The following is a 21,042-nucleotide window of genomic DNA, read 5'->3' as shown; positions in this document are numbered from 1 at the left end:
AATGGATGGAACATAATGTCATAAAACTTTCCATAGTCACACAAAACAGTAAATTGTGATCATTCATCACTCACTCAAAAACCACAAATATTATAAACTTTTCAGCACTGTCATATACTAATGCTGTTAGGAATTCCCTTAAAGGTGAGACCACCAGCTTTAGTTACATCTGAAGTGTTTGGAAACAGCAGTGTGTAGGGAAGCTTTGCGGCACCACATCGGTTTTTCAGGTTTGGGTCTTCATTTCTAGCAGTAATCTTTGTCTCGATGTCCAGCAGGTTCTGGTAAAAAATTTTAAAAGCTTCTCAAACCCTATTGTCATCAACCCATTCTTTGGCTGAACCCTGGCCTAAGTAAACCTCATCGGTGGAATGCCTGGACAGAATTTCCAGCACAGCCATGGTAGTTGTGGCTGTGGTAGGGTCTGTAAGAGTCTAGAGAAAAAATGTTTCTGGGTCCTTGAGGAGTTTGGAATACTGATCAGATCCTTTGAGTGGAACGAGCTTCCGGGTAGTACTGGGGAGATAGGGCATGAATCCAGCGTAGTCATACTGGCTGAAGTTCACTGCAGCGTGGTGAGCAGAGGTAACCCAGATGAGGGTGGTGATTGCTTCCTTGAGATCTTTCAGGCTCTTCATTTTGTACCATCCTGTCTCTTCACGCTTCTTGTCTCCATGCCCAACCTCTCTGATCTCTTCCCACCATGCTCTCACTTCTTCATCACTCTCTACACTCTCATCATTGCTGTAATAAACTGATAAGTATTCCGACACCCAAGATTTTAAGGCATCCCATATTTCAAGCCCGTCAACAGCATATGGATAATCTTTAACCACAAGTTCTAGCCCACCTGCTCTATTTTCTATAGCCATACCCCTGCAGTTGCACACCAAAAGCAAGGCATCAATATCTCTAATTACAATGTCGAGTGACTAAAACATTCACATTCATGAGTTAGCTTTTTTTAAGATCAGACGGTAGACCTTGCTCATTGAATTTCCAATCGATGTATGCTTTGGAAGAGATTTCCATTGCAAATTTGCCCGGACTGAAACATTTCTCGATAATGCCTTCCGCATTTATCAAGCTTTCACGAGCTGCAAGATTGATGTCCATGGTGTTGTGAAAGTGAGGGGCAAGTAACTTGTGAAGGGGGTGCAGTTTGCTCAGATTTCTGTGAGTAGAAATAATAAACGGCTCTACCACGACATGTGTTCTGAGCCTGAAATTTTACAGCGTCAGTGAATCCCACAATATTTTTGCATGAAAGATATAATTACAATGCAATTCTATTATATAATTACTTACCAATGATTGACTAACTGGTGATAACCAGAATCGTTGGATCGCACATGAGCTTTGGCCAACTCCCACAACCATCCTTTATCTTCTTCAGCATAGTTGGGAGTAAAGACGCGGTTGTCACCCTGTTCCACAGATGTGGGAGGCAAACACAGCTCGATGGCAATAGGCCTTAGGGTTCCATCACCCCCAAGAAAGAAGACGGTGCGGCTGGCATGGACTTTGCTTGTCTCAAGGCTGTTAATGCGTTCCACGTAGGGCATGTACGCATCATAGTAGTCCAATATAAACAGTCTTTTATCTTGAATGGCCTGCCATGAGCCGACATATCCTTGATGAACAACATGGATAGAGTGTTAAAACCTACGATTCAAAGCAATAGCAATCTAAAATTTACTAGAAATGTACCTTTTCCACTGACATTTTATCCAAGTAAGGAAGCAAGTGTTCCTCTGAGATTGAACTCTTCTGTGGACCGTAGATTTGTGGGTTCAAATTACCATATGGCGGGAAGCGCTGTCACGGACAAACCATCCCTCAAGTCAATAAAATTATATGTAAATCATTAATGAACAAGCATTTTCTTTAGAGGAGATCAATTGTACAGCTAAATCAATTAGTGTTTCTGGCATCAATATAAAAGAAAGGGAAAGGAGCTTTTATAGTCTACGATGCCAACATACATACCTTACCCTCTTGTGGGATTTGAACTTGTGACCTCTCTTTTAAGAACAATATTGGTTCTTTACAAACAAGCACACTAGAAATTACTTATGAAAGGTCAAGAGTTACTACTTAGAAATCCACTTTATTTAGAATTCATATCCACATTAGAAGCCAACTATGAAAGACCAAAAGTTAAAATTTAGAATTCCACTTTAGATGTCAATATGGAGATTTGAACTTGGGACTTTCCAATGAAAACACAACATTTTAACCAAGAAAACTCAACCCCTCGAACATTTACAAACCACATTCCACATGAGAAGCCAACTATGTAAGACGACCAATTAAACTTTTAAATAAAGAATACCAAATAACATATTGGGTGTCATTTCAATTAAGTCGACAGAAGTTGATAATTATTGTGAATAATATAATCAAATGTAAAGTTATTTTCTCTTGTCAAACCTTATTTAATTGTTTGTTGTACTGCAACACTTGGACATCTCATAGATGCTCGTGTACAACAAATCAAGCAAAGCACTATGTTTGATAATTTTTCTATCAATGAAACATTGATTGAAAATACACAAAATGCAACCATGCCAAAAATAAGCTTGGGACAAAATTACTACAATCTTTGAGATATTTTATTTTGATCTTTGTGGACTAATTAAGATAACTTCCATAGGGAAATATTTGCACTTCATGATATGCATTAATGATATCACCCAGAATGTATGAAATTACTTTGTAAAGAACATCTCTGAAATGTTTTTATTTTCAAAAAGTTCATAGACCATGTTGAGATCGTGTCATGGTGCAAAATAAATTAAAGTTCGAGTTTGAATAGGACAACAGGGTCTGAAATATTTTTATTTTCAAAAAGTTCATAGACCATGTTGAGATTGGGTCATGGTGCAAAATAAATTAAAGACTGAGTTCGAATAGGACAACAAGGGGTAGTAAACCTCAATTAAATTGGTCAGACGTTTGCAAACAACAATGGATCAAGAGGCAACTCTCTATTCAATACACTCATTGGTAAAATAGAGTATATACAAGAATGAGTACGAGACCAAAAGGAAAAGATAAATTAATGCTCAAGGCTTGTATTATCAGATATAAATTAGAGGAAAAAGCAATTCTTTCAATAGTTTATTTGGTCAATTAGAGCTTGACTAAAAACATAGAACTTATCTCTGAACACATTCCCAAAGAGAAATTAAATTAAATACTATATTAAGAGTAGAAAATTGCATCCTTGTTGAATATGACAACTCTATTCAAGCCTATCAATTAGATGATCCCAAGGGAAACAAAATTCACATCTTTTGAAATGTCATTTTTGAGAAAGAGTGCCACCTTTCAAATGTTCACCATTTTGATTTGACAAAATAGAAAGACAGTAATGATATTTCACTAGAAATATGTGGAAGAAAGAGATGGTATTGATGGGCCCAATTCAAGCTACTTATCTACTCCACAATCCAATGCCTCTCTAAGGAGATCAAAAAGACCAAGTAGAATACCAATCAAGTTGCAAAAGTGTAATGTCAATCATACATTGATGACAAACATCCAAGAACTTATAAACCAATCACTTTTGATAAAGCAATAAAATTAGATAAATGACAGAATTGCATCCATCAAAATCATGTATTAGATTCGATTCCTTTTTCTATTGACAAGCACAAATCCAGACTAATATCTACAAGCTACAAACATAGTCAATACATTGAAGATACCTAATACTGTAATGTTTTATCTTCACACAGAGAACATTGAACTACCTCATCTTTTTTGTTTTATATGATAAAATAAGTATTGAAAATATAATCTATATTCATCAGTGCGTCTAATCGAAGACACGAATGTCACATAAGAACACATCTATCTATATATTCTTTCTATTTTAATTGTTTTTAGATCTATTAATTAATATGAAAATATACATACTAAAAGCTTTCCAATTTCCACAGGTGTATTCGACAGTCCTGTCCTTTCTAGCAGTCGACTTATTTATTTAGTTGGAACATAATTCTAGTTTATAGAATCAGTTGTGACATACTTACCTCCAAACGTTTAATAACCATAGGATTAATCCCTGCAAGTGTTTGACGAGCAAATTCTTCGTCTGTCCTCCACGCATTATCATCTCCTGAATCACACATTATATTCATAACACCATCTGGGAGAATCTATCTCCAATCTTATTTTTGTGACCCAACTTGTAATCCAGTGTTACGGCTTAATATTAAGTATGAAACTAAAATTGAACCTTACCTACTGCTTATTATATTGGGTTCTGGAAATTTTAGCACAGCCTGGTCGTTTGTATCCAAAATCCCTTTTATCATCTGAAAGGGAACGACCGCTTTGGCCAAACTAATTGTAATTTCAGCTGGCAAGAAAAGTCCCTTACTGTAGAGACTTTTAACCTCCTTCAAATTGCAGAAGTGTTTCTTAAGTACATTTAGATTTGTGACAAGATCAGAAATGAATTTCTTAGAGAAAGCTTTGAAGAAATGGGCTCGAAAGTCAGAAAGACTGGCTTGAGGGAACTTCTCGTCTGACGGGATATAGAAGCCTGACGATATAAGTGCTGCCAATTTGCATTCCGGCTTTCGACTCTCATAAGCTTGATCTGCAAGAGACGGAAATTTATAAGTCTGCTCAAGTGTAAAGCAGTTTAAACCTTTCACTTCAATTCAAGGAAGCCAAGGGAGATCAGTATAACTATAATCTATGTTAATAAAAGTGTAAGATTTCATTCAGCTGTTTTTCGATTCGATTGTGTGTTTTCAAATTCGATTGTGTATAAATTTTTTCGATTGTGTAGTAAGATGATGGTATGTGAATGCGATGATATCTCTTGATATTTTTCCTGTAGAAAATAAATGTCTTTTATTGCGGAGTGAAGAAAGGCGAACGGTCAATAGATATAAAATCGTATGCCATTCATTCGGTGGAAGATTATCCCCCCAGAATTTGTAAGCGAGGTGCATTTGGAGGAGGAGACGAATATTCAATCATTGCTTTCGGAAATCTTGGAGAGAAAATACAGAATACTGAATGCGGTAATAGATAATTAGATCAGGCTCAAGTAGGAGAATAGCGATATACAACAAGATTAACAAAGCCGATTACATGGAATAGATTATCGTTGTTGCTTGAACATTTTCACTATGTCCATCGGATTAACAGAGTAATTTTATTCGGGTATAATAGAAAACTGCGAAATTTTGCCGTAATTAGGGCTTCTTCCGGCGACACCTCTAATCTATCCGCGACTGCTCCTGCCACAATTTCGTTTCATCTCTTGAGTCTGGGATGCTCCAATACGGTACCCACACAGCTTGATGGTGTTGATCACGGAGGTTTGGTTGCAGACCAGCGTTAAGATAGCAATTTTTGAAGATGGTCTACGGTTTTCTTTGCTTGTAAGTGGTGCAATATATGTTGATTGACTAGTGCTGAATTCACTGTGTATCAAGCAACTAGCAAAAGAGTCGCAGCAAACAAAGAAGACACATCAATTCCACATCTGCGAGACAAGAAGGTTTACACCATTTCTGTACACACCCATCCTGTAAACGGTTATATATATCGACTGTCTTAACCAGTAATGAATTGAAATTGGAGGCGGATAATAACAGATCGGAACAGAATTTCAATAGATCTGAGCGTCATCACCTTGTAATGCGTCACAAGAATTGGTGAAATTGAAAGTCTTTGCTGCTATACAGTTTAAGCTCGGCCACTGGACAATGAATAGAACCGTCTACCAGGCTATTCCAAGGAGTTCAATGGAGTGAATATTTGACAGTTAGGGTTTGCTGCAACAATAACAAATTTTTAGGGTTACAAATTTCAGTAAATGAATACAGTCATGGCCGATAGAAGGCATTTGGGTTCATGGGCGGATGTGGGTTGGGAAGACCCGCCTCATGTTCCACAGTGGGTCTACACGAATGGCAGATGGAAGGACATGGCGATACAGGTAAACCGGAGCGGAAATAACAAGGTTTTTTGGCCAGTTTCAAAATAATTTCAAGGCTTCTTTTGGAACAGACGCAGTGTGGCATGGAGGCAGAATAACAATGGAAGGAGATTCACTCGAGGGCGTTTTAATAATGGTGAGAATCAAGGGAATTCTGAGAAGTAATTGAAGGGTTTTTTGGAGAAATGGTCTTTGGATCTGGGAAATCAGCGAACGTTTGCTAAGGTCGTTGGCTTGGCAAATAAGGAGACTACGGCTAGGGTTTCTGTTTCTTCATAGTAGGTGGGAAATAAGGTAAATGTGAATCTCAAGGAAGCTAGTCCGGAAAAGGTTAGTAAGATACCTACCGATCCTATTCTACCGAGGGTTTCTTCATCATAGGTTTGGGCTCCTATCCCTTGTATTGATATTCTGGGTTCCTATGTCGATCAGAAAGTGAATTGCTTGCATTCAAATACTATTTCTAGGGAAATTTGGGGTGATCAAATTAGTTAGGTAAAGCTTTATCATAAATTGTAGAAAAGATGGGGGGATATGCATTATTTTCAATTATTGTTTGCGAATGCTTTTATTATTGTCTTTGATTCTCCTTCTTTCAGAGATGAGGTATTAAGAACTACGCATCATTGGTTTGGAAAACATTTAATTTCAGTTGCAGCATGGAAACCTTTTTTTTTTCCTGTTTGGTCTAGTTCGAAACTTATTCCTTTCTAGTTTGGTTTACCAAAAATTCCTTTTGAATTTATGCATCCGGATGTTCTTGAGAAAATTGGAAATACTATTGGAACTTTTTTAACATCTAAAATGGACTTTGTGGAGGGGGAAGTTCTAGTAAAAATTTGTGTTCTTATTAACCCTAACAATGTTTGCCCCCATAATTGTAATATCGAGTCTCATGATGGTATTTGGCGCCAGTCAGTTGAGAAATTAGATACAGAGCTTCTTAAGTCTCCTTTACTATTGGATGCTCCCTTACTTATGAATTTTAAGAAAAACCAGCAGGTTGTTGGCTCTGTCCCTAAATCCCTTAATAAAGATAGTTTGTCGGTGGGACCTTCGGTTGAAGGATGTGGAAATGTCTCTTTGCATAAATTGGTAGAAACAGGTCACATTAATCTTGAAAATAATCCATTGTGTCATAATTCTGGAAAACCAAATGATCACACTTTGGGTTCGGTCTCACTTTCATCTTTTTTGAAGACATTTTCTAATAACGGGGGTATAGTGATGGATGGTAATCCCCTAATAAATGAAGTAGATCATTCATTGATAATAGATTGCCCTAAGATGCCAAATAATCACATAAAAGGTAAGGATGACAATTTGCCTTCATGCACTCATAAAGAGGTTTTTGATTCTTCAAAGAATGTGAATTTAGATAAAAATGTAGTGATTGATATGGAAACTATTAAACAGGTACCTGCCATAGGTCTTCCTAATGATGCTTCTTTAGTTCAGGAAATTAAGAATTTGGTGTCTAATAATTCCCCTCTGAATGTTGAAATTAATATGGCTAATGAATCTTCCTTAGGGAATAGTAATCTGTCAGAGGTTGTCCCAGCTATTATGCCAGATGAGAATCTGGTTCAGCAAGTAAATGATATTTTTAACAATCATGCACATCAGATGGATGAGGGCATTACTGATAGAGTTGTTTGTTCAATTGAGAATGATTTGGGGGGTATAAACTTGACCCTTCCAATTTCGGAATCTACTAATCCTTTTGCGGTTTTGGCTGCAATAGAATTGGGTTTTGAAGATAATCCAATTACCCTAGCTTCTCCAAAGTCATGCAAGAGTTTACCAATTGTCCAAACAACTCTGGTTTTTTCACCATCAGTGGTTTCTCCTAGGAGAGGTAGGCCTCCAAATAATCTTAAGACTCAAATGGAAATTGATGTTGGAATTCAAAAGACTTTGTCCCTTTCTCCTGTTGGTGGGAAAGGGAGGCGTTTGGTCTCTCTTGGTAGGCCTAAGAAAACATGTCTAACTCCTGTAAATGTAAAAAGAAAGAGGAGTAAAAGATCTATGACTAGTCCTCCTGTGACAAGGTCAGGTGCTGTGAAACATGATTTGCAAGGTTGCTTTGTGGAAAGCAAAAATTCTCTGACTAATGGGAAGAAGGGAGCTTTGGCCTCCCCTCGAGGACAATGAGAATTATTTCTTGGAATGTTAGGGGCTTAAATGCCCCTAGCAAGATACACTTAATTAAGTCCCAGATGGACTTATTTAAGTGTGATATTTTTATGTTGCAAGAAACAAAGTTGTCAAAGGAGTCTGCTGATTCAATTTTTTCATATTGGAGAAGGTGAAATTTTCTTTCTTCTCCTTCTTGTGGTGCTTCAGGAGGTTTGGCACTACTTTGGAATAATTATAATATTGAGGTACAGTTAGTGGCATATGCGACAAATTGGATGTTGACTTTAGTTATAAGCAAGATTTCAAAGGTTAAATTCTAGCTTTTTAATATTTATGCTCCATCAGGAATTCAAGGGAAGAGTAAGTTATGGGGTGAATTAAAGAGGATTTCTTCTCCCTTAAGACATGGTTCCTTTATTATCTTTGGGGGTGATTTTAATGCTATCACTAATTTAGATGAGAAAAGAGGAGGTGTTTTCCCTAATAAAAAGATTATGGATGACTTTGGGGATTTCATTTCTGATATGAGCCTTTTTTATTGTAAGTCTTAGAATGGGGTTTTCACATGGACAAACATGAGAAGGGATTTTTCTCAGATTGTTGAGAGATTAGATCAGTTTTTGTTATCTGAGAATTGGATTGATTCAGATTTTGAATTCTTTTCCTCTATTCTACCGGTCTCGGTTTCTTATCACTTTCCAATTTCCCTATCAATTATTGAGGATAGGGCTTCTTTTAAGTCTCCATTTAAATTTGAGCCAATGTGGTTTATGGATTCTTCCTTTTTGCCTCTACTTATGAAATGGTGGAATTCTACTCCTTTCTGTTTTGGGTCCTGTATGTTTTAGATTTCTAAGAAGTTAAGTTATTTGAAATTGAATATTAGAGAATGGAATATCTCGCATTTTAAGAATATTTTTCAGGAGAAACAAAGGATTCAAGATATGATTGAGTGTCTTAATACTCATGTGCTTCAACCTGGTATGGTGCCACAAGTTTTTGATGAATTGAAGTCACTAAACTTACAGCTTGAAGAGGTGTTAGCTAGAGAGGAAATCTATTGGAGATAGAAATCTAGAGAGTTATGGCTTTCAGATGGTGATAAGAACACAAATTGTTTTCATTCTTCAACTAAGATTAAAAGCTGTAAGAATAGGATATCTTGTATTCAGTGTCAGAATGGGAATTTATTGACAGAGCCAAAGGATATTGCTTCAGAAGCAGTTAGGTTTTCTGAGTCATTATTATCTTTGGAAAATGAAAATCTCAGAAAATGAAAATCTCAGCAATGATATTATATCTAATATTCCTCCTTTAGTATCTTTGGAAGAAAATAAGATGTTGATGTCTCCCTTTTCCTTAGAAGAGGTTAAGAGTATTGTCTTTGCCATGAATCTGAATAAAGCTCTGGGACCAAATGGTTTTACTCCTTTATTTTTTCAGAAATGTTGGGATTTTGTGGGAAATGATGTTTTATTGGCTCTCAAGGAAGCTAGGAGAAATAGGTCTGTTTTAAAAGAACTTAATACTACAATGATTGCAGTTATTCCTAAAAAAGAGGATACTAAGACTTTTGCTGACTTCTGCCCCATTGCTTTATGTAACACTTTGTATAAGATATTTACGAAGGCAATTTCCCTTAGGTTGGCAAAAATTCTAATTAGGATCATTTCATTGGAGCAAGGTGGTTTTGTTCCTGGAAGGGAGACGACAGAGGGTGCAATTGTAGCACATGAGGTGCTTCATTCTATTTCTACCCAAAGAACACTGGCCATGATACTTAAACTAGACATGATGAAGGCTTATGATAGAGTAGAGTGGGGGGCTTTATGTGTTGTTCTTGAGAAGCTAGGTTTTTCCAAAGCCTAGGTCAAATGGATTCGTGCATGTATTTCTTATGCAAGATTCTTAGTTTTAATTAATGGTTCTCCTTGTGGTTTTTTCTCTTCCACCAAGGGTTTGAGACAAGGAGATCCCCTTTCTCCCTTTTTGTTTATTCTCCTAGCTGAAACCTTTAGTTGGGCTATTAGGGCTGCTAAAGTGGGGGGGCTTTGGAAAGGTATAAGGATTCATAATATTCCCCAAAATATTTCTCATTGTCTCTTTGCAGATGATACTCTATTATTTGGACATGCTTCGTTAGTTGAGGTAAAAGTGATTAAAGGAATAATACAAAATTATGTATCATTTTCTGGTCAGAAAGTGAATGGTGATAAATCAAAGATTTTCTTCCTTAATACATCACAACTGGTTCAACATAGGTTGCAATCCTTTTGAGGATTTGAGACTGGAAATCTTCCATGTACTTACCTTGGCATTCCTTTCTTTGTTAAACAGGATAAGATTGGTTTTTGGGATAAGATTATTTCGGTCATTTCTAAAGAATTCTCTCATGGAACCATAGATGGTTAACTTTGGCAGGTAAAATTGTTCTCATCAAGTCTATTTTGAATGGTGTTCCCATATATCTCATGTCTATTTTGAAGTCTCCAAAAGTAGTTATTGTTAGTTTACAGGATACCCTTAGAGAATTTCTTTGGAACAATAATAAAGATGGCAAGAAAAAATTCCCTTTAGTTGTGTGGGATAAAGTATGTTTGCCTAAAGAACTTGGTGGAACAGGAATTCGGAGTCTACAGAATCAGAATTTAGCCTTAGGTGCTAAGTTGGTTTGGAATTTATATGACAAGCCTAGCTCCTTATGGGCACAGATTATGTTTGCCAAATATTTAAATAATGGACCGAGAGAGTACATTTTTAATGTCTCAAATTTGCCTTCGGGTTCTGCCATTTGGAATTTCCTTTGTAAATGTAGATCAATTATTTTGCCTCATCTCTCATGGATTGTTCATAATGGTAGAAAGGTCAGATTTTGGGGTGAAGTATGGAATGGATACACACCTTTGGTGAATATTAGGGATTGGTCTCCTCTGATCACTATTCTTTCCTCCCTTTGGGGTATTTTTGTAGGAGATTATTTTGAAATTGTGACTAGTGGACCTCTTAAGCTAGCTAGATGGAAGTCGATTGATTTCTTAGATGTTGATCAAAGTATGAAATTAGATTTTGAGAAGATTTTGGGGGATAGAATTGTATTTCTTTCTGATTTTGAGGATGAACTTATTTGGACAAAGAATATTTTTGGTAAGTACACTGTTAAAGATGGTAACAACTCTCTTATGGCTGCTAAAGATTTATCATCCTGGCCTTATAAGTTGTTTTGGCATTCGGCTTGTCTTTCTAAAGCTGGAGCTTTTGCTTGGTTGGCAGTTCAGGATAGAGTCCTTACAGGTATGAGACTTAATAGGCTTGATATTATTGTTGTTTTCCCTTGTGTCCTTTGTAACAAAAATTTAGAATCTTCTTCACACTTGTTCCTACATTGTGATTATGCTTATGAATGTTGGCAGTGGTTGTTTGAGAAGTTAAATATATCCTTTGTTATTGGTAAGGATCTCATTTCCCATTTTAGATCTTGGCCCTTTATGTTTGCCTCATCTTTTTATGCATGCCTTTGGATCATATCTTCATCTATTGTGATTTGGAATATTTGGCTAGAGTGAAACAATAGGATATTTAAAAAAACAAGTTCTCCTGTGTCTGAGGTTCTATTAAAAATTGAGTCTTCAATCTTTGAGGTTGCTTTGTCATTTATTTATAAAAATTTGGACAATCTTACTTCTTTTTCGCACTGGGATAGTAGAGTTACTAGAGCTTGGAAGATGTTGTCGGTTTTACCCTCTCATGGTTCAATTTTTAAAAAGAATGATGCAATAGGTAAGAGATGCTCTACTAGATGGAAACCTCCTCCACTGGGGCACTTTAAAATGAATTTTGATGGGGCCTCTCGTGGTAACCCTGGGCCGGCTAGGATAGGCATGGTAATTTATGATCACAATGCAAATTTTATTCGAGCTAAGTGTCATGCTATTGGTTTTAAAACTAACAATTATGCGGAATTTCATGCTTTGTCTTTTGGATTGGATATGGCAATCTCTTTGGGAATTAAGGACTTAATAATTGAAGGTGATTCTATAGTGATTATTCAATGTATTATGAAAAAGAAATCAAATTCTTGGAATTTGTAGTATATACTTGATCTAATTTTACAAAAATTAGAATTGTTTGAATCTTTCTTGTTATCCCATTGTTATAGAGAAGTTAATAAGATTGCAGATTATTTGGAAAATTTAGCCATTGATAGCAATGCTAATTAGTGAGAGGTGGGTTTTGAGGAAATTCCTTCTAAGGTATGGGAAGGTTTGCAGCAATAGTTATGTGATTTTCTTGAGTAATGTTGATGTAAAATTTTATGATGATAATTATTCCCGCTTTCCCCTTTCATTTCCAGTATTCATGTTCATTGTCTAGAGGAGTGTTTGAGCTCATGGTATTTGATACAATAGGGTTTTTCCAAAGGTTTTTTGATACTTTCTTTTTTGGCAAGAAGGTTTTTGGCTCATGGGATTTAGCAGAGGGCTTTGGAAAATTTTGTCTTCTTCCATTGAAAGAAACTGTGGAGTCTATGTTTGAAAATTATATGGGCTCTATGTAAAACTGATATTAAATGTGTTGTGACCGCATTTTGTATGTGGTTTTGCACGAGGTGTATAAACTGATCTGCCAGATACTATAGGTTTATTTTATGAGTTGTGACCGGAGGTTTTCTTCCCAGGGTTCTTTCCTCTGGTATGCTCTTTGAATCCTGTGTAAAAAATACAAAAAAAATATTAATAAAAAAGTTTAGTGGAATAATCCACTTTTACTGAAAAAAAAAAAAAATTCAATTGTGTATAAATTTTTGCATCAACAAATCCGAAAATAGATAACTGAAATCTCATGGATTATGAAAACCTTATGTAGATTAAATATGTAAGATGTTAAATCCTTAACGATAAGAATAGAGAGCTGTGTATAACAAGTATTTGAAAAGATTGGTTATGGGTAATCATAAAACAGAGCGACTCACTTATTCTTGTGCGATTACGGCCAGTTCTACATCTCCGTGGATATGGGAAGTCGAGGGATTTTCCAAGAATTGTCCTCTCAAGATTCTTCCCATTCTGAAGGTCACCCAGATCATTGTAAACATCATAATCATAAATACAATCCCAAGGCTCCCCCTTTCCAGTACCATTTCCCCTCATTTTTACCAGCTCTTCACCCCTCCAACCCACCAGCCCTACTTGTGTTTTCATAGGAAGATAGATCTATAGACATTACACATTTCCACGTTATTGTTATAATAATGATAATGCTTGCTTCTAAATCTGTCTTCAAATATTTTAGGATTTTCCACTCAAACGGATATTATAAAACACATGAAGTATATAACATGTAGCATACATTATTTGCAAAGAAGATTCGTCCACTACTCAAACTGGAACAAAATTTGGCCATCCATGTAGGATAAACCCAAGGGTTACAAAGAAAATTAACTTCTCCTTGATCAGGAAGATGGATGCAAACATGTTTGAGAAAAAATTCTCGCATATGCTTGTTTGTGACTAGTATAGCTCCAGGAGTCCCATAGTCAGTGGGCCACTCGAAAGTGATTTTGTGGGTTGTATCCTTAACAACTATTCCCAAGCCTAGCCAATTCCAGTCTAAGGCGGCCTTATGAGGGCTAACTTTACCCTTGTCGGTTTCTGCAATATAAATAAAACACAATTTGTTACTACATATATTTTTGCAGTGTATATGTGTCTGTATCAAAGAAAAGTAAGGCATACGTTACCATTATCTATTTGATCACAACTGACTATTAATATCTCTTCACGGTTTTAGTTCTCTTCACGGGTTTAGTTTTATTTAGATTAATTTTTCATTAATTTATTAATTAGGTTTTTCTGTTCCGGCAATTTTGTATAACAGTTTACAACTGTTTTTGCCTCCTCTTTATATCTGCTTGTTTATTTTATTTTGAATGTATAGTTTTTTTATTGGAATACAAATTATATTCAGATTGCCATTCTTTCCATTCTTTTTTCTATCTGCTGCTAATGGAGATTCTAGATTGTTATTTTCTGCTAGGCTAACAGTGGTATTAGAGCTTTGGAGTTTGGAGTATATTTTTATGTGAAGCATTTAAAGATTGCAGCTTTCTATAGAATCAAAATACAGAAACAAAAAAAATTGATTCAAGTGAAATCAATTTATTTATTTGTACAAGAATTTTATATCTTGTTATATTTGGTAAAGTTTGGCAAGAGATTTTGAGCAATCCTATAAATTTGCAAACTCTACAAATTCTATATACATTTATTTTCAATTTACAATGTAGTCCATTGTTTCATTGATTGGGGAAATATTAACTGGAAAAGATACTTGGTTGGAATGGCATAGAAAATTTGAAAATACATTAATTTTTAATGATTTATGGTATAAAATATGTGATGGAGATACCCAACCTACAGAACCAACAGATGTTAAAGAAAAAGAAATTTGGAATTATAAAAATTCAAAAGCCTTGGCTTTGATAAGAGATTCAGTTAATGGAGATGTATATCGTCATATACAGGGATGCAAATTTGCTTGGGAAGCCCTTGACAAATTAAAAAATTTATTTGATTCTCATTTAGAATTAGAATTTATTCAGTTACAATTAAAATTGTTCAATCTTGAATTAAAAAATGGTGATGTTATGAGTTTGGCTTCTAAAATTAGAGCCATAAAACAAGATGTTAATGTTGTTGGTGGAAAAGTTGATATTTATCTCACTGCTTTTATTAAGACACTCCTTCCTACACATTCTACTTATATAGAGTCCCTTCAAGCAAGTAACCAATTGAAAACCATTACTTTTGATTTATTGGTTGAAAAGTTGGTTGAACGTGAAAAAGCTTTTGGAAGGAAAATAGATAATACTAATGAAAATGTTTGTTTTGCTCACCAAGAAAAACCTCTAAATAAGAGCTCTTCAAGAGGAGGTTATAATGATAGAGGCAAAGGTAGAGGTCAATGGAGGAAAAATGATAATCAAAATGATAGGCAACATTTATATTGTAAAAGATGTGGTAGAAAAGGAAGTCATGAAGCACATGAATGCAAGTTGTCATGGGATAAGATAGAAAGTTTTAAAGAAAATACTTTTAAGCAAAAAGATAAAATAAAAGTTTATAATGATGATAAACATTCAGATGATAAAATTCCAGGAGCAGCCCAATTTGCTTGTGATAGTGATGGTGATCAATATGTGCTTTCTATTTTTGACTTTGCATCTAATTCCTCATGGTATGATTCTTGGATCTTAGATACTGGAGCCACACAACATATGATATTTCAGCATGATTACTTTGAGGAATTTCATGAAAGTGCATGTGGTCCAATTTATTTAGCTGATAAATCAAGTCTCAAACCTATTGGAGAAGGAACTGTTCGATTTAAGTTGCCTAATCTTCCAGACTTTGTGCTTCATGATGTATTGTTTATTCCTCAATTGCAACATAATTTGTTATCACTAGTATTGATTCGACAACAAGGCTACTCTATTCTATTAAAAGATGGGCAAGTTGTTGTTAGAAAACAATCAAATAATCAAATTGTATTCACTGGATGTGAGGATGGGAGATTATTAAAACTAAATGGCACTTCTATTTCTAAAAATTTTGCATATCTTACTGAAGAAGGTAGTCTATCTCCTATTCTTTTATGGCATGCAAGACTTGGGCATATTGGTTATGATAACATTCATATCTTGCAAAAGCATGGTGTTGATGGCTTACCTGTTTTGCCTAAAACAATTGAAGAATGTGAAGCATGTATTCTTGCCAAGCAACATAGAAATTCTTTTCCTCACTCCACTTGGAGAGCACAAAGAAAATTGCAGCTTATTCATTCTGATTTATGCGGGCCTTTACCAATAAATTATGTGGGAGGATCTAAGTATTTCATGTTGTTTATTGATGATTACAGTCGCATGACTTGGATTTATTTCTTGCAGCAAAAATCAGAAACTTTTGAAAATTTTAGAAGGTTTCATGTTATGATTGAAAAACAAGCTCAATCTCAAATTGGTACTCTTCGAATAGATAATGGTGGAGAATTTACTTCTTGTGGCGTCGAAAATTGTACGCACTTGCTAAAGTGGTATAATTTCACACTTGGTTTAGCTCCCGCCTTGGCACATCTTGCAGTTTGCATCGCATTTTCCCTTTAGCACCTAATTAATCAAATTAATTAGATCTAAGGTCCTATTTCATCATCTTCCAGTTGGGCCCTTTCATTAAAGTGTGCCCCTTTCATTTTATTCCTCTGATACATCATTTAATCAAAAACCCTAATTAGGTCCTATTTTGAACTTTGGGGCTTGATTTCGGGGGTCAAAACATCTCAAAATCACCTGTAACTTCGGGATTCTCTCTAAAATTATCATATTCGACGACCCTAAAAATTTGGTGAAAAATTGTCGGGACCATGGCGCCCGGAGTGCACATGGTCCCCGACATTTTTCCTGAAATTTTAGGAGCGCAATCCAATCATAAAATAAAGCTTAACCCCAAGAAATTGGCAGGAGATTCAATCTCTAGGTCAACCAAAAGTTGAAATTAAGACCTAGGGTTTCATATATAAGAGCTCTCTCTCTTCATTTGAAAGGATCCGAATTTTGGTTTGAGGGACCTTCTATGTAGCGAAAGAGCAGATCTTTGAAGACTTCAACAACATTCAACATCTACCCATCAAGCATTCATCAATTTCAATCATCCATTTAGGGCTTTGAAGACATTGAAGAGCAATAGGGGATCACTGACTGAAGATTGGCTTGTACCCCTCCCTTGGGGTTGGGTATGATTTCATGTTGTTTTCATGTCTTTGCATAAGCCTCATTATCTCATTTGTATTCATGCTTTAGATCACTTTGCATCTTGATTTGGAGCATTTACATTATCATTTACAAGCAATTAGGGTTTACTTTCTAGGTTGCTCTAGTTTGCTTACTTGCATTTTAGGATCTTGCACACACACAAGGTTTGCACGCACACTACTTTTACAATACAACTTGGCTATTCATGGAGGTGGAAATCACCAAAGAGGGGGTTTGACTAAGGCAAAACCCTATATAGCCACCCAACATACCTTTTCAAATATAAGTGCAGATTTCGGGATTCGGATGATGCCGCAAATTGCAGATCCAGCGGAAGCAGACAGAAACTAAGCTACACACCAAAATTTAGGGCAAAAGACCAGGACAAGGGCGTGGGGCACCTTGGTCCTACCAGGACAGGGGCGCTGGGTGCCCTGGTCCCTAGGACAGTGGCACTGGGTGCCCTAGTCCCTGGGACAGTGGCACTGGGCGCCCTAGTCCCTCTGTCAGACAGCAAAAATAGCAATTTCAGGAGCAGAATCAGGACAGTGGCACCTGCGTCCCCATCCCGAACATTTTCACTTAGATTTTAACTCTGGGTATGCATCTGCATTCTTGTCTTGTCCTTGTGTTTACAGCTTTCCATTGTTTAATCTCAATTCTGCAATCTTGTTATTAGTTCATACTTGCACTTTGGGGTTAGGAATTGAACTTGCATCATTCTATCTTTCAATTACAACAAAGGAATAGAAACCCTAATAGGTAGTCCATGGCTCTCTCTTCCACAAGAAGAAGTAGCCAATTGTGTGATACCTCTAGGCTCTTTCATATTCCACAATGTGGTTCAAAAGGTAGGATTAGGGCATGTTAGCCTAGTCTCGCTTTTTCTCCTACACATTTTGGTGAACCCGACGTGAACTTATTATTGCTTTCTCTTGCATTGAATTTGTTAGATCTAGATCTAGATTTAGTGTGTTTCATTTTCATTCTCATAAAAAAAAAGAAAAAGAAAAAAAAAAGAGAGGGAAAAGAAAGAGTGTGTTTCTTTGTTTCTTTGCATTGTAAGTTTTATGCAATTTTTTTTAAAATGTCAGATTTTTATTTGCAAGATGTTTATATTTATGATGATGTATGCAATGATGTTGATTATGAGTATAGCCAAGATTAATTAGATGAAGCTTTAGATGAGTTTTTGAACCCTAAAGATACCAAACCTTCATTTTACCAAAAACTCATAAACATTGTTACTATGCCATTTCGTTGTGATGAGAAAGATAAGTCGAATGATTCCTCTAAAGGGTACATTCCTATCAACTCTTCCACTAAATCTAGTAACGTGGTTGTTTTCAATGATCCCCTCTATGAAGAGATGTCTCCTTTTGAATCAAAAGATAAACCTTTTAATAGATATGATCATGTTTTGTTGGATGATTCTCTTGATGACTTTGTGGCTTTGTCAAAATCTGTAAACAAGAACAAAACTTCTAAATTAATTAACATGATAAACCTGAAAGAGCATAATAAGCCTCTCTTTGAAGTCCAAGGTGCTTATCCTTCTCCTACCTTTCAAGTTCCTAAATCACCTCTCCTTACTATTCAAGGAGGCTATGGTCATGATTCCTTTCTTACTCCGAATAAACCTATCATCACTGTGCAAGGAAGAAAACCTATAAGTCCTTATAGTTATGCCAAGCAATTAACTAGAGAGAGTTATCATGCGGTTGCCCATACTTATAATACTAGAAATAATAGGCAGCCTAATCCTCCTCCTATTAATCCAGTTTCTCTTCCTAATCCTCAACCAATTCTTCCGCAAGCTCCACGTATTTCACAAGTTCTTGGTAAGGAATATGATCTCATAGAACAACTTAAAGCTACCCCTGCTAAGATATCCCTTTGGGATTTGATCCAAACTTCTTCCGCTCATCATGGAATGTTACAAGATGCCTTGAAAGATTTGAATGTTCCTCCACCTAATACATCTAGTAATATAGTGTCTTTGGTTAACTCTGTGATGAATCCTAAAGCTCAAATTGTGTTTACTCAAGATGAATTGCCTACTAGTGAAATTCAACATCAATATGATCCCTTGATGATTGTGGTTATCATAAATGACACTGCTATAAGACGAACACTGGTAGATAATGGCTCTGGCCTTAATGTGTGTAGCATTAATCTATTGCATAAGATGAATGTGGATACATCCCTTATTAAGCCTGACTCTCGTCCCATTCGAGGCTTTGATAATGTGGCTAAGTCTTCGTTAGGTATTATCACCTTACCCATCACAGTGGGACCTGTTACTTTGCCTACTCCTATTCATGTTATGTCGGGAAATCTAACATACAACTTGTTATTAGGGAGACCTTGGATTCACAGTATGCAAGCTGTCCCCTCTACATTGCATAGACAAGTTAAATTTATTTATAACAATAAGACATATACCTTGATAGGTGATACTAATTTTCAAGCTTGTTTGCAAACATCTACTTCCAAAGGGAGTTCTTCTAAACCTTCCTCTTCTAGTGATGACTCTTTAAACAAGATACCTATGGATGAATCATCATCCTCTGATAATCAAAATTATTTGGATGAGTCTGAAGTTCCTAAAGAAGATTCTTCTCAACTTGAATCTACACATGAAAAGGCTTTTGATCTTGAGAAGGTTCTCGCAGAAGATGATTGGGGATCTCTTGATTTCAATCCCACCTTTGTAGGTGAGTATAGGGTTCCTCCTAGAGAGCTTAAAGTTGAAAAGAAGGAAGAAACTAAAGATCAATCAACCTTACCTAAACCTATGAACAATAATTTTGTGGATGCTTCTCAAACTTCTTCTCCTCACACCTCTAATTCTGAAGAATTTGATTCTTTGTCTTATGAAAAACCACCTTCTCTTTCTGAAATGGCTAATTGTTATGGTCATGGTTTTCATATTTTAGCTAAGTATGGGTATAATGGAAATGGTTGTGGCGCTCACAAACAAGGGATAAAGGTTCCTCTAGGGAATAATCTTTATGATGAGACTTTTGGACTTGGTTATAATCCCTACAAGCGCACTAAAGCTTCTAAGAGACCATGTATTAATGTTAATGTTATTTCTACGTCTCTACCAATGAGACACCCTGAGTATATTGATGGGGATCCTTCGTGTGCCTATGCTTTGGATGTCTTTCCTACCGATGATGCTTTAGTTGAGTTTTTAGGAGCATATGATACCCTTCCTCATTATCATCACAATAGGGGATTTCCTTATTGTTTGAACACTGAAGCTTATTTTGAGAGAGAGATTGATAATGATGAGATTGTGGAAGAATTCCCTCAGTTAAAGGATATTCCTCAACAAAGTAATCTTCTCATAAGTGACACCATTGATGTTAAGATGGATCCTTGCAATGAAGAAAAAGTTATTAAAATTGGAAAGTGTTTGGATGAAGAAGAACAAAAACAATATGCAGATTTATTGCATGAATTCCCTGGGGTCTTTGCTTGGATATACTCTGACATGCCTAGTATAGATCCTAAGATTGTTACTCATAATATTGTCTTAGTTCCCAATGCTAAGCTTGTGAAACAAAAGATTCGAAAAATGAATCCTAAGGTAGCTTTTCTTGTTAAGGTTGAGATTGAAAAATTATTGGAGGCTGGATTTATCCGCCCTATTGATTATTCCCCGTGGATTTCAAATATTGTCGCTGTGGCTAAATCAGATAATAAAATAAGAATGTGTACTGACTTTTAAGATTTAAATAAGGCTTCTTTAAAAGATGATTTCCCTCTCCCAAACATTGACATGATAGTTGATTCTACAGCAGGACATGCTTTGTTATCCTTCATGGATGGTTTTTTAGGATACAATCAAATTTTCATTAATCCTCTAGATCAATTCAAAACTGCTTTCACCACTCCTTGGGGTACGTTTTGTTGGGTGATGATGCCTTTTGGACTTAAAAACGCCAGCCCAACTTATCAACGAGCGATGACCCTTATCTTTCAAGATTATATGCATAAGATTTTAGAAGATTATGTTGATGATATTTTAGCCAAATCTATTCTTTGTATAGATCATATTAAGATCCTTCATCAAATCTTTGAAAGAATTCATAAATATCACATGTGCTTGAATCCCCGAAAA

General features: G+C 35.9%; 1 protein-coding gene across 1 annotated transcript in view; it reads right to left on the bottom strand.

Moving 5' to 3' along the window:
- Positions 1 to 434: 434 nt before the first annotated feature.
- Positions 435 to 21,042, bottom strand: part of LOC131042097 (linoleate 9S-lipoxygenase A-like) — a 32,818-nt gene continuing 12,210 nt past the window's right edge. Inside the window, exons 2-9 of the mRNA XM_059212383.1 lie at positions 13,577 to 13,755; positions 13,077 to 13,317; positions 4,256 to 4,612; positions 4,041 to 4,126; positions 1,711 to 1,818; positions 1,309 to 1,613; positions 977 to 1,222; positions 435 to 876 (exon numbers count right to left, since the gene is read on the bottom strand). Coding sequence (XP_059068366.1) covers positions 435 to 876; positions 977 to 1,222; positions 1,309 to 1,613; positions 1,711 to 1,818; positions 4,041 to 4,126; positions 4,256 to 4,612; positions 13,077 to 13,317; positions 13,577 to 13,755 — 1,964 coding nt within the window. The remainder of the gene's footprint in view (positions 877 to 976; positions 1,223 to 1,308; positions 1,614 to 1,710; positions 1,819 to 4,040; positions 4,127 to 4,255; positions 4,613 to 13,076; positions 13,318 to 13,576; positions 13,756 to 21,042) is intronic.

Source organism: Cryptomeria japonica, chromosome 2, assembly GCF_030272615.1.
Source record: "Cryptomeria japonica chromosome 2, Sugi_1.0, whole genome shotgun sequence".
NCBI classification, from domain to species: domain Eukaryota; kingdom Viridiplantae; phylum Streptophyta; class Pinopsida; order Cupressales; family Cupressaceae; genus Cryptomeria; species Cryptomeria japonica.
Note: the sequence above shows the minus strand (reverse complement) of the source record. Positions and strands in the feature narration are given on the sequence as shown.